Source organism: Periplaneta americana, chromosome 14, assembly GCF_040183065.1.
Source record: "Periplaneta americana isolate PAMFEO1 chromosome 14, P.americana_PAMFEO1_priV1, whole genome shotgun sequence".
Classification (NCBI taxonomy): Eukaryota; Metazoa; Arthropoda; class Insecta; order Blattodea; family Blattidae; genus Periplaneta; species Periplaneta americana.
This window is the reverse complement of record NC_091130.1, coordinates 56,952,661-56,970,606: the sequence shown is the minus strand read 5'-3', so window position 1 is coordinate 56,970,606 and position 17,946 is coordinate 56,952,661. Positions and strand designations below refer to the sequence as shown.

Genomic DNA, 17,946 nt, shown 5'->3' with positions numbered 1-17,946 from the left:
TATTTATAAAGAACAATAACAATATAGCAGTACCTTTATTGGCTTCGGAATCAGCATCTGATACTTGGATGATGATTTCATGACTTGTGTCAGGCAAACTATGATCACCTCTCGGTGGATTGGGACTCAAGCGATTCACAGTCTCTTCATGTATAATATCACTGCCCACAGACTGGCCGGACACAAATCCAGCTGCAACACGTGTACATGTCAGTAGAAAAAAAAATAGGTACAGTGCATAATATATTTAAATGCCTGTTTCAATATTATGATGATCAATGCTGTCACGAACATAACATATAAAAATAAAAAAATAGTAATGATACAATTAAATATGATCAAGGAGGGAAAAGAATCATAACTATTACATGTTATATGTAAATTATATTAGAAATGAGAAACAATAAAAAAGATAAACAAATGAACTCCTATTTTCTCGAAATTTATGTATTACTTAAATGACATAAACAGAGATAAACCAAAACGTAATTGTCTCATAAATAATATTAGATGGAATTCTGATAGCATTACCTTGATATGTTATCCAAAAAGTAGTAGTACTTCCCTGGTATACGTAGTAAACATCAACAGAAAACATAGATCTACAAAAATTCAGATTAACCTACGAAAATTACTTGGTATTGGTTAAGACTGTAATTAGGTAACACAAAACAGAAACATGCCAAGTTTAATTAATTTAGTATTCGCACAGACAGACCAGGCTATGCTTAGATTGTGTGACTATGGAATAAGAATTTCTGCACTAGATCCTACATGTAATGTTCAATATATACTATTAAATTTCAGTTATCTAAGATATGGTACATATTATTTCTAAGGGAAATTTTTTTTGTTGTGGTTTGAATGTAAATGGAGTTCAATATGTTATAATTATATTTCTACTACATAATTATAATGTATTTTTTGTTAGATTCAGTTCGCAATAACTAAATAAAAAAATTACAACGAATTTCTTTATTAGTGGTAACTTATGAGCCGTTCAGAGCAAAAGTGGTGTAAGTCAAAATTGGGTAATGAGGTTTAAAGTAAAAATTCTGTCAAATACAGTGCAAAGTAACAATTAATATGTCCTCCTTGATATCCACTGACTACTAATAGTGTAAATAAATTGAATATTAATTGCTACTTTGCGCTGTATTTTACAGAATGTTTACTTTAACCCTCATTATTCATTTTTGACTTACACAACTTCTGCTCTGAACGGCTCTTATGATCCATGGGGAAACGTTGCTATTAGTAAGCTACATTGTAATACTGAATTAAGTCTTCAACATTATGTGAAATATTTTCATAGTATTTATATCTTGCATACATAACCAACTATTTCTTCGCAATTTTATTATGAAATACACGTCTTCGATTACAATTCCTTCTCAGTTACTCTCACTTTCATATCTTTGTTATTTGTCTCACCTTCACTTCTTGGAACTGGTTCGTCTTCAGTTATCTCTAATGTTTCGTCATGAGTCTCTTCTGTTTGAGACGCACAAAGTTCTCTGTCTACTGAAACAAATTCTCCATAAGTTACATTTAACTTGCTTCGTATACAAGTTCTCAGAGTTGATATACGTATCTAAAAATAATGCCGAACAGTATTATTATATCATATTATATGTTATTGTTTTCATGAATCTCAAGTACTCATTACAAAAATGGCAAATTAAGCTAGCTTAATAACAATACTGTTAATGAGCGCATATTAAAACTCCTCCCAAATTGAGCACATTGTTAGATTTCCTTAGGAGGTAGACATATAAATAAAATTATCCTGCTGATACTAACTGTTGTTTAGTTAACTATCCGAAGACGGATCTGGACCCCACAAGTGACACCAACAAGACATCATTCATGAGACCACTAGGTCAGGAGATAATGGGGTACTGCAAAATTAAAGCTTGAATGAATGATTAGCGAAAAACTGAATAGCTCTTGGCCTTGTCAATGGGCATGAGAAATAATCAAAGAAAGTACCTTGTTATGTAGATATGGATAGGAAAAATCGTTCCATATTTAAATGGCTCGAATGTAAACTTGCAATTTTACTGATACGCCCTTCTGGTATGATGTCCTCGATATGGTCCGCTACTGTGACAATCTAACTGTATGCGCAGTTTGAGGGCAAATTTCGAGCTCATTAACAGTTCTAGGTCTAAGTACTCCTGTAGCCTAACTCATAATGCTTATAATTGCTTAAAACATTACAGTTTCAAATGCTTTTCCTGTTTTAACCCCTTACTGCATACTGGGACAGATATGGCACATACCAGTTTTATATTCACATAACTTACAGTATAATATAAGCGTATAATATTTCAAACTGCATACTGAGACAGATATGGCAGACTGTAAATAACTGGATTTGACCATATATGACATCAGTTGAGAAAGATAGAATTACTTAAGTTATTTGAATATAAAACCGGTGTGTGCAAAACTGTCCAATGTAATAAGGGATTAAAGGAGAAGAATGCTCCTAAAATCTATGGTACATTTCACCATCCTGAAAACTGTCTACAATAAATAGAATTTTAAACATAATCAGTATTATTACTGATTTATTTCGTACTTCATCTCTTTAGTAATAATTCATCTCTGTTGTTAATCATGAATTCACCTCAAAAGTCATTAATTTACTGATATTTCAGAATGTCTTTATACAATGTTCCAATTTCATTCCTAATTGAACATTACATGTATGAGAATCCTAAATGAAAAATGTTAATCAGAATGTACATATAAAAAAATTAGGTTAAAAAGACGACCTCATGAAGTAGGTAATGGACATATAAGAAACAAATATTAATCACGCACAATTTGTTCGAAAACATCCTTTATCCAAACTTTCAACACCTCCTTCCTGTTTAAAATAGGCAGAACGTGTGATCCTCACTTATGCCCTTTAAAACTGTGTTAGGCTCAAAATATGGTTTTGCTAAAAGCTTTCATTCTTTCAATGCCCTTATGATAATTATTTTCCCTGAATGTAAGTGACATTTAACAAAAACGAAAAAAGAAATAAGAAAAAAAAAAAAAAAACTAAGGGAAAAAAAAGCTAAAGAAATAATAAACAGTAAATATTATGTATGCATTTCAGAAAGATATATCATGCTTAAATCAGTAAGTTAAGAACTTAATTAAACTATATTTCTAATAACATTACACATACATTACCACACAGTGATACATAGAAACACACATACACACATGTTTAAGTTTTAAACTACAATAATATAAATACTAACCCAAACTGAAGCCTTGTGTGTTTCCTTGTGGTGTGCTAACATTCAGTTCCCTCCCTTCTGTCCCACGTGGTCCACCATCTTTCCAGCTACCTCCTCCAGCAGTCTTATTAGAAAACAATTGAGCAGCTCTGAATAACAGTAAGAATTTACAATCATTAATGAGGAATGAATAATTTCAAGAGAAAAACTGGGTATCGAAACTGGGACATTTGGCTGACCGTGCCAATGCTCTACCGACTGAGCTACACAGGAACTCTACCAGATCCAGGCTCAATTATTCCTTTCATATCCACATACCTCAAGTGGGTTGACAAGACGTCAGAGACCCAGCATTGAGTGCACATCATGCTGTGACTTAAATTTGTGGTTTCTTGTTAATGAACAGTGATGTGTATTATACAAATCTGCCTCCCTGTGAAGCTGACTTGAATAATTTTAAATGCGCCGAAATTTCAGAAAATATTGCACATAACGTGACAAAATGGCTGCTGACGGTATTTAAAAAAGTAATATTTACATAGTCTATAAGGAGATAAACTGTGTATAATATCGAGGGCATCATACCAGAAGGACACATCAACAAATGCAGTGTTATTGAAATATTTTAATAGAAACTATTTATGTGTGAAAACAAATGTTTGAGAATCACAATGAGCATGAGGAAGGATCAAAGAATGTACTTTGTTATGTAGACTAGGATAGGAAAAATTATTCTATATTTAAATCGCTCTAATGTAAATGTGCAGTTTTGTTGATATGCCCTTCTGGCACGATGCCTCGATATATTTTGATTAGTATAGTTTATTTTATTTATTTTATTGGGTTATTTTACGACGCTCTATCAACATCTAGGTTATATAGCGTCTGAATGATATGAAGGTGATAATGCTGGTGAAATGAGTCCGGGGTCCAGCACTGAAAGTTACCTAGCATTTGCTCCTATTGGGTTGAGGGAAAACCCCGGGAAAAACCTCAACCAGGTAACTTGCCCCAACTGGGATTAGAACCCGGGCCACCTGGTTGATTAGTATAGTAGATTCAGTTTTCATTTTGGCCAATTTCAAATGCACTTTAATGCTGTTATATTAGTTTGGGCATTTTTGAAAATACATTTTACTTAGATCCAATTATTTTCTATGGTAGGAAGTGTGATGCATCACAATGAAGAAAGTGCGCACTAAAGTTCATATTTAACCCTAAAAATGTTTTAAGTTTTATTTTCTGGATTATTTTTTATCATGGTCAGAGAAGACAAAATAAAACCAAACAGGGAAGTACTTACTCAAAAGAGACGCTGACTGACCAACATTAAAAGCACTACGCAACAACTATAGCATTATGTAAGAAAAGACAGATCACAGATTTTATCAATGACTATTTAGAAACTCTGTTTTCAATTGATACTATTTTAATAAAGAAAAAACTTCCTGAACTAGAAAACTTTTTCCACTGTTGATCTCTAAACATCTCTATGGAGTACTACACCACTGAGTTAAGTCAGCAGCACGAAGGAATGCGAACTACGACATTATCACTGCATGCCCTTTGCGTCCTATTGTCCCCTCGCCTTGTATCCCCCCCCCCTTCTGCCACTGCACGGCTACCTCGCAGCACCATGAACTTCCTGTCAATGGTAGCAGATTTAACTCAGTCAGGTAATAAGTTAAGTATGCTTGCACACTCACACTCTCTCTCTCTTTTATTTCAAATTCAGGAACCTCATTAAGTAAATATCAACAATCAAATTTACTTAAAAAATCCCATAAAACAAAATAAGAGATTATGTACCATGGCTATTACATTCGAAAACTTCATAAAACAAAATATCTATACAGTAAACCCTCGATAAGAGGTGCCCGCTTATTATGCTATCCCATGTAATACGCTCTTTTTGTCCAGTCTCTGCACATTTCATACATAACGCCTTTATCAAATACCTCGTTTGTTGCACTCAAATCCCACATAATACGTTATTTTTGTGGAATATTTTTGATGAATTTTCAGCAATGTACTGTAACAGCAATGAAACGTTTTGGCCATTGAACTCACTGGTGCCATTAACCTGAAAAATACTGGTATCAACCCCTTACCTGCGCACTTAAACCTTCATATTGCACAATACCCCACTCTCTTGTTACACTCTCTTATTCGACTCTTTACTTGCGCACTTAAAGCCTACATACAGTTACAATACCTTGCTAACCCTCTCTCTCAAACAACATTCCTCATTCGGCCGTAATAAAATTCTCAAAATTTTTGCTGGCCAGTTTGTTGTCCTTAGTGTATTGAAGTGTCTGTGAGTGTGATTACAATGAGTGTTAAACGAAAAGCGTTTTCTGTGTCGGAAAAATTGGAAATCTTACAAAAGTATGATGAAACCAGTACTCTTAATCAGAAACAACTCTCTGACTCACTAGGAATCCCATCATTGACATTAAGGACGATAAGAAAAATCACGACTCAATCACTGCAGCTGCAACGTCGGGAAGATGTAAGAGCAAGAAAGTGAAGTGTGGTAAACATGAGGACTTGGAGAACACGCACACAGCAAACAACTGTAAATTACTTTTTTTTCGAAAGAATTATGTACAGACAGTACATAATGTATTGTAAATGTCTTTGATGGACAGTACAGTTATTACATGATAGAGTAATACTCCTTTCAATAAAGAAAAATGCTAAGTCAAAATTAGTATACCCGCCTAATACGCGGTCCCGGTTAATACGCAGTTTACACGCGGTCCCTTGAACAGCATCTTATTGGGGTTTTACTGTAGTTTCAAAACAGTGCTTGAAGCTAAAGTGAAAAAAGGAAATTTCAGATCACAGTTCGAGCATACTTGATTAAGAGGTTGTTGGGGAAGTGAGCAGTGGCGTAAAGTGAAAAAACCTCCTATACAAATAATTGGGAAAATTAGCAAACCTTTTATGGAGCCTCTAAAGGCTCAGGTCCAAACTTATACACTATAATGTAAAGCTCGTACTACAACACAAACTTTAAGCTTACTGTAAATATATGAAACATTCCCACATTTTAATTTATTTGGGTTCTTATATGTTTCACAGTTTTCACTTTATAACAGTGATGTCAGATTCCACGGTTTCAAATCTCACACACTAAAAATCATGAAAATATTTTTTATATACTGCCCAGACCTAACAGTTCAGAATTTTTCTCATAACTTTACCATCTTTTTGTTACAAATATAATTTAAGTCGAATTGTTTCATATTTAAATTCCTTTTTCTGCTCGAAGATTAAAGCAAATATCAGATGATATACTACGTAATTCAATAAATAAGACGACAAATGCATGTTATATTTTATGATTATTATACTGACATTAATATCTCTATTTAGTTATTGAAAAGCCCACACGTAATAAAAGTAATGGGATCAGACATATTCTAATTCATACGAAAGTTACTTGAACACGTCATACTTGATTCTATTAATTTGGGTCTGTACAGAAAAAAAGGTGTTAAACAAAAGCGTAAATTTTTCACGTTTAAGAACTAAATAATAATACTTTTTTATTTAATGATAAAGTTTAAATAATTAATGAGTGAAAATAGGTAATTATACGCTTATGGTGCAAATTTCACGATTTTTGTAGTCTAAACAAGTTTATTGTGATGGAAGTAATGAAAGACATCTATCTCAGGAGAGGGTTGTAGAGATTTACATTAGCATGTTTTTTTCTGCTTCAAATTAGAGTGTAGGCATTCTTGTGGATATCTAATTAGAGGTGTCCAAGGTTTTTATTTCCTTATACCACAACATAGAGGTATCTGGTAAGACTTTTTCATTTACAACACAAGATTTTATTTCCAGGAAGGAGCATTTTCTACATATTTAAGATTTTTATCATAAATAAGTAATAATTTACCTCAGATTTTGTATGATTTTCCTGTACTAAGTTTTGGACAGACAGTGTTTATCAAAACTCCTCTCACATTACAACACTGCCTTTCAATAAGATCAACAGATTAAAAGTTAAGATGTTAAAATCTGTCTGATAGATGCACATTGTGAGCAACTGCCGTGTACGCTATTAGATCTGAGGTTCTTGGGTTCAAACCTGGTCCAGGGCAATGAATTTTTAAAGATGATAAATATTCTTAGTTTGAGAAAGAAAAGTAAAGCCCAAGATTCCATTTCATACATTTACAGCACACGAAAGAAACCTCTTTCTAAATGAAAAGTTTTCAGACCAGCCATTCCTATTTGCTAGTTGTCTATTATAAAAAAATTAAGTCCATCCAAACGGTGCTTCCACACTTCATAAATAGAATTTCACTCTGCCAGACTAGCAGACTTGAGAGAGGTCTTAGATAACTGGATCAATCTTCTTAACATAAAATATCATTTTTTTTTTAATAGAATATATCCCGTTACTTTAATGTGCAATTGAAGTAAGTCTGAGTTTTTCACAAATGTACCTGTAATCCTGAGTGCTTGGCTGGAACACTGGGAAACGATTAGACTCCAAATGGTTGCAGCCACAATCGTCACCAAGTAATTGATAGAAGTCATAATTTGCAGCTCGCATAGTGAATGGATCTTCACGTGGACCTTGCTTTCTTCCACAGTTGCACGCTGACACATAACGAACACCACTTGAATGCTCCATCAAGGGAAGTTGTGTCCGATCACGACTGTCAAAATATATTACGAAAACACTGTAATAGTGCTGTACTTCAGGAAATTGAATGAATAGCATAAGATGAAGTTGTCAATATCAACAATGACAACACTTTAGTCTGCTTTCAGTTACCCAATGTTTTATATGGAAAAGAAAAAAAGTCAACCTACTATTTACATAATCATTCTATTTCAATATAATGTATACATATACATATATATATATATATATATATATATATATATAGAATAGAGATTACAAAGAATGAACACTGAGTGAATTTTCCTGTGTTCTGTTTCTCTGTGCACCGGTGTTTAGTCTCACTTTCAAGCGCTAGAGGTTAGTGTAATCGAGCACATGCTAAGATAATAATTGAGAATAGAGTTGAGACACAGGATCCAAACATTGCCTACCTTATTGCATAATCCAGTAACGCTTTGCTTCAAATAAATTCAAGTTAACAGCTTTTCCTTATTTCTCAGTGATAAACTAGCTGTAATAATAATTTTTGTTTTATATATAATAAATTATATTATGAAATAATGTAATACAGTATAAAATTATGAATCAAATTCATTTAATATTTGTGTACAATATATAGGCCTATGGTTTTACTTCCCATAGCAGTTTTGTTTTCCATTTTCAGTGCTATCAAATCATTACACATTTTAATTGTTGATGGGGTCAACGCCTCAACTCTCATTATAAAGGAACTCTAAAGTCTAGATATTACAGATAATAACGGATTTCTTATTTCTTCGGTCCAATTTATTTTGTTTGAGTACATAATGTACCCAGATGTATTAATTGTGTTATATTTCTGCTGTGTCGAGCTCAAACTGGTTTCAAGGTCATTGAAATCAGTTCTGCTACATCAAAGGTACCGATGCAAAGTGTCCATACTGTATAATTATCTATACGCTGGTCCACCTCTCTAGCAATGAGCCATTGTGATGGTTTTAATTATTAAAATATAAAATTAAATAAATAAAGATTCCCTAACTAATGTAACATGGAAGTACCAATCAAAAGAAAAGAGCAATTTTGGGAGATCGAGAAAATGTTGGAATATTTAGAACAAAGAAGAAGAGAAGTAGAAGAAAGGGAAAAGGAGACAGGCTAACAAATTTGTTTCTAATTCAGTAAGCTTCTCGGATAAAAACAACACTATTAAATATTTTACATAAGAATGAGATGAGTTCCTTTATAAAGTTATGGTAAAAAAAAAAAAAAACCTTCCTCTCAGATAACCGTACTTTGGGCCTTCAGTTCGCCATCAGTCAAATACAAAGAAAAATCGTGGGAAAAGCAAATCTTTAAAAGTAGGCCTATAATGAACTAAGCTCATTTTCTTTAACCTAACCAAACTACTGTTCTTTGCCATGTCATATACATTAAGTAGGCAGTAAAACAGTACAAACCTCTCTGGGGGATCAGGATCATCTAACGTCTTATTGGCCTCTCCTTGTAGTTCTCCACCTCCTGCTCCTTCTCCACCACCACGATGTAAAGGGTTAGTACAAGGGTTTCCTGTGAGACTAAGTACTTCACACATTTGACGTCCATTTTTCCAATATCGGTCACATTCTTTCTCCAACTGTGTTGTGTACTGATCAAATAATGGTCCTCGTGCATGAACGGCAAACACAGATAAAGCATGAGCGAGCTGCAATATGATACACGAAAAAACTCGTAACACAAACTATAATACCTTCACAATATGAAGATCACACAGATAGATAACTTCAGCACATACCTTCCGCTCATGGTAATCTCGGGTGTACTGAGGTGGAAGGTTCTCTTGGTATGTGGCAGTAGCCAGCGGTAACACCTTTCCACAGCGACCTTCACTAAACCTAACATCTGTGTCCAATAAACTTCGTAGAGAGCAGTTTAACTGCTGCTGCTGTGACTTAATTTTACTGAAGTCTTTGTCCAAAGCCTGATCTTTGTTTAGAAAGAAGCTGAATGCCTTGTTAGATACTTCGAACCATATATTCGCAGTTGGAATCTGTGCAGAATTAATTACATTCATATTTATTATTTAAACACAGACTTACGAAAACAACTAAATAATAAATACGTTTAAAAATAATAAACAGAGAAATGACATGCATGTTCATGTAGAATCATAAAAATTTAACTACAGATTTAAGAAAAGCATTTGCTAACTTATGAAGAGGTGGAGATATCAACTGTATTATAGAGTGATTCACAAGGAAAGGTAAAAAATTTAGGATGTAAATTCTGAAGTCATTCTGAGTCAAAAAGTTCATATGAATATGGGTCCATTTTCGAACGGTTATGGAGATATGGCTCTGATTTCACAAAGACTTCTGAGATTCCATTGTACTAACTCGCATTTCGAGACAGATAACAGACAAATTTAAAGTTTACATTCACGTATGCATACATACCTAATATTCTAGACATCGGGGTCGATGTTTTCGCACATTTTCAAAGGTACCTCCTCCTGCTTCAATGCACTGTTGCGCTCAGACGTGAATAGCGCTCATCGCTCGGGAGAGTTGCTCTTGGCTGTTCTTTATGCAGCATGCAGCATCCAAAATACAGTCGATTAACGCCTCTCTCATTTCCACCTTCCTTTGCTATACCAAGTCTTTCATCCAAACTCATAGACAGTAAATACTCTTCGATATGGTACCCTTCTGTTCAGAAAGCATCATTTATATTCAGCGACGGCACGCAAGGAACTTCCATTGCACAAACCATAAACATACACAATATCGGCGTATTCTGTAGTCGAAAATTTATAAGGCATCTTGAAAAACACAACTTAACACTTCTGATAACTGTACCTGTATAACTACTGTACTATAGGTAGCTGACTGAACTGCTGTGAACTGATAAGTGATACTGTATTTGTATTATATGAGGGTTCCGTATCATTATATCAGACAAGGGCAGGCAATTGGACATTTGTAATGCCCCACCACCCGGTTTGTGAGGTGAATGAACTTCTCTTATCTACATCGCTCGCAATGTAGATTCCAATGTCACGTCATTCATTGCGATTGGTGACCTTGTCTCACGCCTCACATCAGCAGCATATGGTAATGTCTGATTCACATTGGGGCGAGACATTTTACCAAAAAAATGCATCTAGCTCCGCCATTGTTCGAAAACGGACCTATGTTGATATGAACTTTTTCACTCAAAATGGCCTAAGATATCATATCCTAAATCACCCTGTATATATGAATTTTTTTTTTTGTGGTGATGATTCTGGTGGTGGTAATTGTGGTGGCAATGGTGGGGTTGTAATAGGAATGGCAGCAGAAGTGGTGATGAAGAAGAAGTACACAAGGTGGAAGTAATATAACTGTGCAGATTTTAATAGCTTATTCCTAGGGTTGAGTACAACAAATAATTCTAATATCATATTTGTCCCAAGTAAATACTTTTCTCAGAAAAAAAATCATTTTTCCCTAACTCTCTTCCACTTGATAAATATTATCCGCACAATTCTGAATTTTATTCTCATCATTAGACTTGGACTCCCACTTTGAGAGAGGAACAGAGATTAAGGGTGTTCGAGAATAAGGTGCTTAGGAAATATTTGGGGCTAAGAGGGATGAACTTGCAAGAGAATGGAGAAAGTTACACAACGCAGAACTGCACACATTGTATTCTTCACTTAACTTAATTAGGAACATTAAATCCAGACGTTTGAGATGGGCAGTGTCTGTAGCATGTATGGGTGAATCCAGAAATGCATAATAGTGTGTTAGTAGGAAGACCTGAGGGAAAAAGACCTTTGAAGAGGCCAAGGCATAGATGGGAGGATAATACTAAAATGGATATCAGAGAGATGGGATATGATGTTAGGGACTTGATTAATCTTGCTCAGGATAGGGACTAATGACGGGCTTATGTGAGGGCAGCAATGAACCTCCAGGTTCTTTAAAAATCACTTGTAAGTAAGTAAGTGACTCTCAACATTAGAGAAACATCCACCATGTGAAGTAGTGGTCTGGTCTGCATATTAGACTGTGAAACTGCGGGCATGGGTTGAAATCCTGGTATGTACAAGTTACCTGGATGAGATTTTTTTCAGGGATTTTCTCTCAACCCATTAAGAGCAAATACCAAGTAACTTTCGGAGCTTTACCCTGGACTCATTTCGCTGCCATTATCACCTTCAACTCACCCAGATACTATATAACCATCGCAGTTGATAAAGTGATGTAAAATGAATTAAAAAAATAGAGAAACTGAAAAGGAATTATTTATTCCTTAGCAGTTTTTAAAATAAAATGGACGGTTTTCTTGCAAAGTAAATAAAAATATTAACATGTATCATTATTTCCTGGCATTAAGAAGACTGGCAACCCTGCTGCAGTAAGGGACGGAATGCTGAATGTGCGTTTTTTTAAAGCAAGACATAAAGCGCTGCAGCAAGACCATTCTTTTATTACATTTGCTTCACCGTCACTGCAGCAAATCAAAACACCACTTTACAAGTTTGCTGCACGACCCATCATGGCGGAATGCGAGTTTTGACCTTTTGCAATATTTATTATTGTTAAAATCGTCTAGTAATAATAATTCCATGTCATTATCATGGAAGTCGAAAAATGTTCGGTTCTTTTAAGGTTAAATTTATTACTGCAGTAATAGAAGCCAATATTAATTGTCCACCATTTTGCAGTCAGTTGACCTAATTGCGTTTTTTTCGACCCTCATTTTGCTGCAGCAAAGGCATAAGCGCTTTACTGAAGTGCTTTTTTTTTTGTCATTGTTGGTAACTCAACTTTATGGTTGTGCTAACAGATGGAGTTACTTGTCAACAATGTGACGCTGAAACGTATGTTCAGATTACTGCCCAGCGACAGTCCTGATGTATTTTATATTTTTGATGATTGGTTAATTAATATTAACCCGGCACACTCACAATCACACTCACATTCATACACATTTCCAGACTCTAGACACCCAGACATCGAGAGCCGAGCCCGGGAATCGAACTCGGGACCTCCAGACCACGGAGGCAGTCGTTGAAGTGCTTTAAAAAAACGCACGGTATTCATATGAGAATTTGTGATGCACTGTTGCCAAACTATGCAGACTTTCAGCCTAATTTTCTAATTAACCATGCACTCAATTATAAAAAGGATAATACGTGTTTTTATTTATTTTAATGTATCTTATTGCCCTCTCCAATCTGCACAGTTATCACTTCCAACCTTTTACTGAATTACAAAACACTTAGATTTAATGGTGAACCAGCACTAATAAGGAATAAAAAAATATTTAAAAAAAAATACTATTTCATATACACTTCAAAAGTGTCAGTTACCTCAAAATATCCTGGTGCAGTATGTCTACCCACATTATCATCAAAGCCTTTCGTAAATGCCTGATCAATGTGTTGTTGTAAGAAGCTCCGAAAATTATGATCTGTTTAGAACAAAAATATTTCAGTACTTGTTTTCAAATTCAACTACCAGTAGTAATGAAACTATTGTTGCTGAAGTGCTACGAAATGGTGTTCCTGTGCTTATCATTTACCCTAATTTTTACCTTCTTAGTATATTAAAATACAGTACCAGCACAGTTTAGTATATACAGTCACGAAGCTTGAGTTGTGAGAGTGCTAGGAACAAAAGACTGTGCCGGTATTATTTCACATTGTCTGTAATGAGGCGATATTAGTGATCCTAGTAGTTAGCAACTATCTATGGATGCATATTTACTACGTAATGAGCTTCGTGACTGTATATAGTAGACTGTGGTACCAATATAATATATTACAGGTCCTGAAATCTTCAGTGTTCTAAAATATACCGTAGAATGGGGGGATACTTGCAACAATGTGAAGGTATATTTAATTTCTTATGTTTGTCAAAATTTATTACTTTCAACCTTAACTTTTACATTTGTCATTTGTTTAGCAGTGTATGTTCTATTATGTTGTTTTAAGCAGCAATTCTGATTTTTATGAGATTATTTGTAAACTGAAAAGTCATTGTTGTGAAGTGGCGAAAATCAAAATACGATAAACTTCTGCCATAACGAATAGAAAGAAGAAGTGTGCGCACTCCTATCTGTTCAGCATTGTCGACGGTGACCAAGAGAATTAGTGGCGCTGCGATCGGTATTGCTCAGTTGGAAGCGAATATCCATAAAAGAAGCAGTAGAGTTTTCGTTCATTTCGTTTGCTTTTTTAATGTAATTAAGTGCGTTAAATACTTTAAGTGCCAATACACTAATCTGCAATTATTCGTACATGAGTGACAAGTGAGTAGCTCTCACGATTTATTTATTAAAGGACGAGATTATTATGTTTTTGTCGTGTTATATTTGAAGCAATGCCTTCGTGTTTTGTTCCGGGTTGTAGGGCGTGCGTGTTTCATTTGCTTATGCAAACAGAACAGACAATAAAAGAAAAATTGAGCGATGGAATGTGGGGCGACATATTTCACGAGTGTATAGCCAGTATTACCTCAATTGTAATTCAGCCACCGGGAACAGGATGCTGCTTGGATCATGCCATGGATATCATACCGAAACTAATTTTTCACTATACGAAATGTCGGTTCTTCTTCCGGACGAAACAAATCCGACGAGAACTCCAAGCTCCGAGAGTCGCCAAATCATCTCGTAAATTCTCCAAAGTGTCGGACAAGTAACTGTTGGTGAGTACATATTGCATGCCTACAAGCAGCCCTAAGTTAAGTTTTATATATTAAACTATTATTTGTTTTACAGTGTGATGTATATGAATGTGTTTTTCTTTCAAATAGTCTTAATGTTGTAAGTACAATGCCAGTTACGTACGTATATGCAGTGAAAGGTAAACAGTGCAACTTACGTTAAATGTATTTACGTACTTACACACGGAACAGACTGAGCGAACTCTGCACTAGCGCCGCGTGGTATCGGCCGTTTGAATTAACAGAGTGCGACCACTACTTCTTTCTATTCGTTATGCTTCTGCTGTGTATAGGCCTACTTAAGAGTGCACCTGGAGAGCATTTATCATGTAATTATGGCTTAAATATAATGTAAAGAAATTTGTCCTATAGTTGTGTTGAATAATGTGGTACCATTTTCTGAAAATTTACAATTTTATGAATTACTACTCCTGATGGGGTAACTTGGAACACTGCCGCATCCACTTTCTTAGCATTTAAAAAAAAAAAGTAACAAAAACATCTTTCATTCAGAGTTTTACCATAATAATGCATGTTGTAATATGGAAATGGTATTAATTTTATATAAGGCTTATGTTAATTTGCAAAACAATTTCTTGTTTTAAATTAGGATGCCAAGGAAACATAAAAAAGTTCAGGTTTCAGTGTGCTAATTCTATGAACTTACCATATTTAATAATGTGAAATTTTGTGTGTTTTCATTATCCACTGTTGCATAATTAGAAAAAATATATATTAAGTGTTGGAAGTGATGTTATTTAACTGCTAATTTGACATTACAGTATTATTTACTTACTGTTGTAAGTTACTCCACCAGTAGGGCAACTTGCAACATTCATATTTTCCCCTTATTTCTAAAAAACCAAAATGAACAAACAAAATTTGTATGTATCATATGATTCTACTGATATGGACTAAACTTCAGGCATATAGACTTTTTTAAAACTATTTCCAGTTTTGTGTAACATGCTGTTGAATCACACATCTGTTGCAAGTATCCCCATTCTACGGAACCTAATCTTATGTAATTATTGAAATTGTTAATATCAAGTAAAATTTAAAAGTGGAAATCATGATTTTTACTTCATATATTTTAAAAACTGAAGTGTAATGTAAAAATCTGTTGCTCTAACACAAAGACATTTACAATAAAATAACACAAGTAAAAAATGTTAAAATAGTGCTTCCGTTTGCCCAGTATTGTTCAAGCAACAAAGAACTTTCAGAACCGAGCAGTTATGCAGACAGCTGGCATTAATTTTATTAAACCAGTGTACACTTGAAAAAGAGCAACACCTTTTCTTCATAGACTGTCAGAAATGGTAAAAAGGTAATTTGAAGTCATAATAAATTCTTACAAAAATAAAATTACATATGCTGAATATTTATTTTAACATACTGTATTTCATTATAGACTCACCATTTGTTTCTAAATTAATAGTGGAAAATGTATTAACAATCTCCTCGTTACTTCTGTTACAATCACTATTCGGATCCTTGCAGAAATCCACTAAAGAATTGACTAGATGTGAAATCCTGTCTTTTGATGGATCAACCTTTGTTTGAACAAACACAAATTCTTGATTTGCTGGAATTGCAAATAGAGAATTTGAGCTGTAACAAATAAAAACGAAGTCAAAGAAACGTCATTATTGGAAAATTGCTGTCTTATGGTCCAGCTCACAAATATATTATACATTGCAATATATTATAGTTATCTTGTAAATTCACTAGCTCTTCTAACTACTGAAATATGGAGTGACAGTAGCATAATTATTACTTACTACAACTTGGCCATACCTTATATTAGTTATCACCCTGCTTTTGCGCAGAATGTGATATATTTGATCTTCTAAAGCATGTTCCAGCTTTTTTATTGATGGATACTTTCCACTAGTACCTAAGTATAAAATAAAATAAACACTTTTATTTCAAAGTTCTTGTCATGAGATTTCGTACTAATCAATATTATATTTTTATGATATAATAAAATTACAGTAAATATTACAAATTATTTTCTTTCACTAAAGTTTCTTACAAATGACCGTATCAAACACAATGACAATAATAATAATGATGGTGGTAGTATTTTTTTTTATTTTAGTTGGTTATTTAACGACGCTATATCAACTACTAGATTATTTAGCGTCGATGAGATTAATGATAGCAAGATGATATTTGGCGAGATGAGGCAGGGGATTCGCCATAGATTACCTTGTATTCACATTATGGTTGGGAAAAACCTCGGAAAAAACCCAACCAGGTAATCAGCCCAAGCGGGGATCGAACCCGCACCCGAACGCAACTTCAGACTGGCAGGTAAGCACCTTAACCAACTGAGCCACGCCGGTGGCTAGGTAGCAGCAGCAGCAGCAGTAGAGACGGATGAGGAGGAGAAGAATGAAGATAATGATGATGACAGCAACAAAGGCAACAATATTGGTGATAGTGGGATGGGATGGCGATAAGGTTGCTAAGCCTCCCATATTTCATGGGATCTCCCGTATTTTTCCCTAATTTTTAACATTCTCCCGGCTCCCATATTTTTTCTTCTCTTGAAGCATTTCTCTCCCTTATTTTTGCATTAGGTAAAAATCATTATTCTAAACATTATACTTTGCCATGAATTATGATTGTTTATATGATCAATTTTGTTGTTCAAGAGATGCATTAAAATGTGCAGGCTTTGTAGAAGGTAATGGTTGCCAGAAATGGGTTTTAGTGGTCATCTGATTAAAATCAAACAATATTAATATTATAAATTTGGAAAAATTGCCTAGTTTTGTTCTCAGCATACCTTACTAATGCTCATACAAAGAGTGTGTTTTATCTCATGAACAATAAAGGACAGATGTTCGAAACAGAAGCACGACACTTCTATTGAAATCAGAGCTGCAAACTGCTGTCGACTTCAACTATTACGTGAAACAAAATCTGTCTCAAGTCTAGCTGCTGAAGTGTAGAATAAAGTTGTTTCTTAGTAACTGAACAGAATAATTTGCCAATTTTCTATGTGAAATTTTGTCGATTCTGTAGTCTCCCGTATTTTCTCCTAAAAAGTTGGCAACTCTAGGTGGGGATGGTAGTGACAATAACAATGGCGATAATTAAGATGATACTCTAGGAAACTTTTGGAGATGATAAGAATATGCGTCTATTAGACACACTTGTTACATGAGATTATGTACACTCATGAAGAAATTCAAATAATTTATAACTGTTTCAAAACATGTTAAAAGATGTCCGATTCAATGATTTATTCAAATATTATAGGATTTCTCGTAATATAACAATACCTAGGTATTCTATATATTATAACTTACAAAGCTTTCGTAAAACAGCTAAAATAATACAATAAATA

General features: G+C 34.3%; 1 protein-coding gene across 6 annotated transcripts in view; it reads right to left on the bottom strand.

Annotated features, from left to right (window-relative positions):
• The window catches only part of LOC138713317 (nonsense-mediated mRNA decay factor SMG8), a 50,589-nt gene that overhangs the window by 25,716 nt on the left and 6,927 nt on the right, over window positions 1-17,946 (bottom strand). For 4 of the 6 annotated variants that reach the window (XR_011335839.1, XM_069845302.1, XM_069845305.1 and 1 more), the window contains exons 7-15: window positions 16,386-16,485; window positions 16,006-16,199; window positions 13,229-13,329; window positions 9,665-9,919; window positions 9,330-9,574; window positions 7,706-7,921; window positions 3,264-3,391; window positions 1,435-1,524; window positions 34-192 (exon numbers count right to left, since the gene is read on the bottom strand). Coding sequence is in view for 5 of the 6 variants with exons in the window: in XM_069845302.1 (XP_069701403.1) it covers window positions 34-192; window positions 1,435-1,524; window positions 3,264-3,391; window positions 7,706-7,921; window positions 9,330-9,574; window positions 9,665-9,919; window positions 13,229-13,329; window positions 16,006-16,199; window positions 16,386-16,485 (1,488 nt within the window). In the remaining variant the exon portion in view is untranslated. The remainder of the gene's footprint in view (window positions 1-33; window positions 193-1,434; window positions 1,525-3,263; window positions 3,392-7,705; window positions 7,922-9,329; window positions 9,575-9,664; window positions 9,920-13,228; window positions 13,330-16,005; window positions 16,200-16,385; window positions 16,486-17,946) is intronic. The other 2 variants (XM_069845306.1, XM_069845307.1) reach the window with 2 other exon arrangements.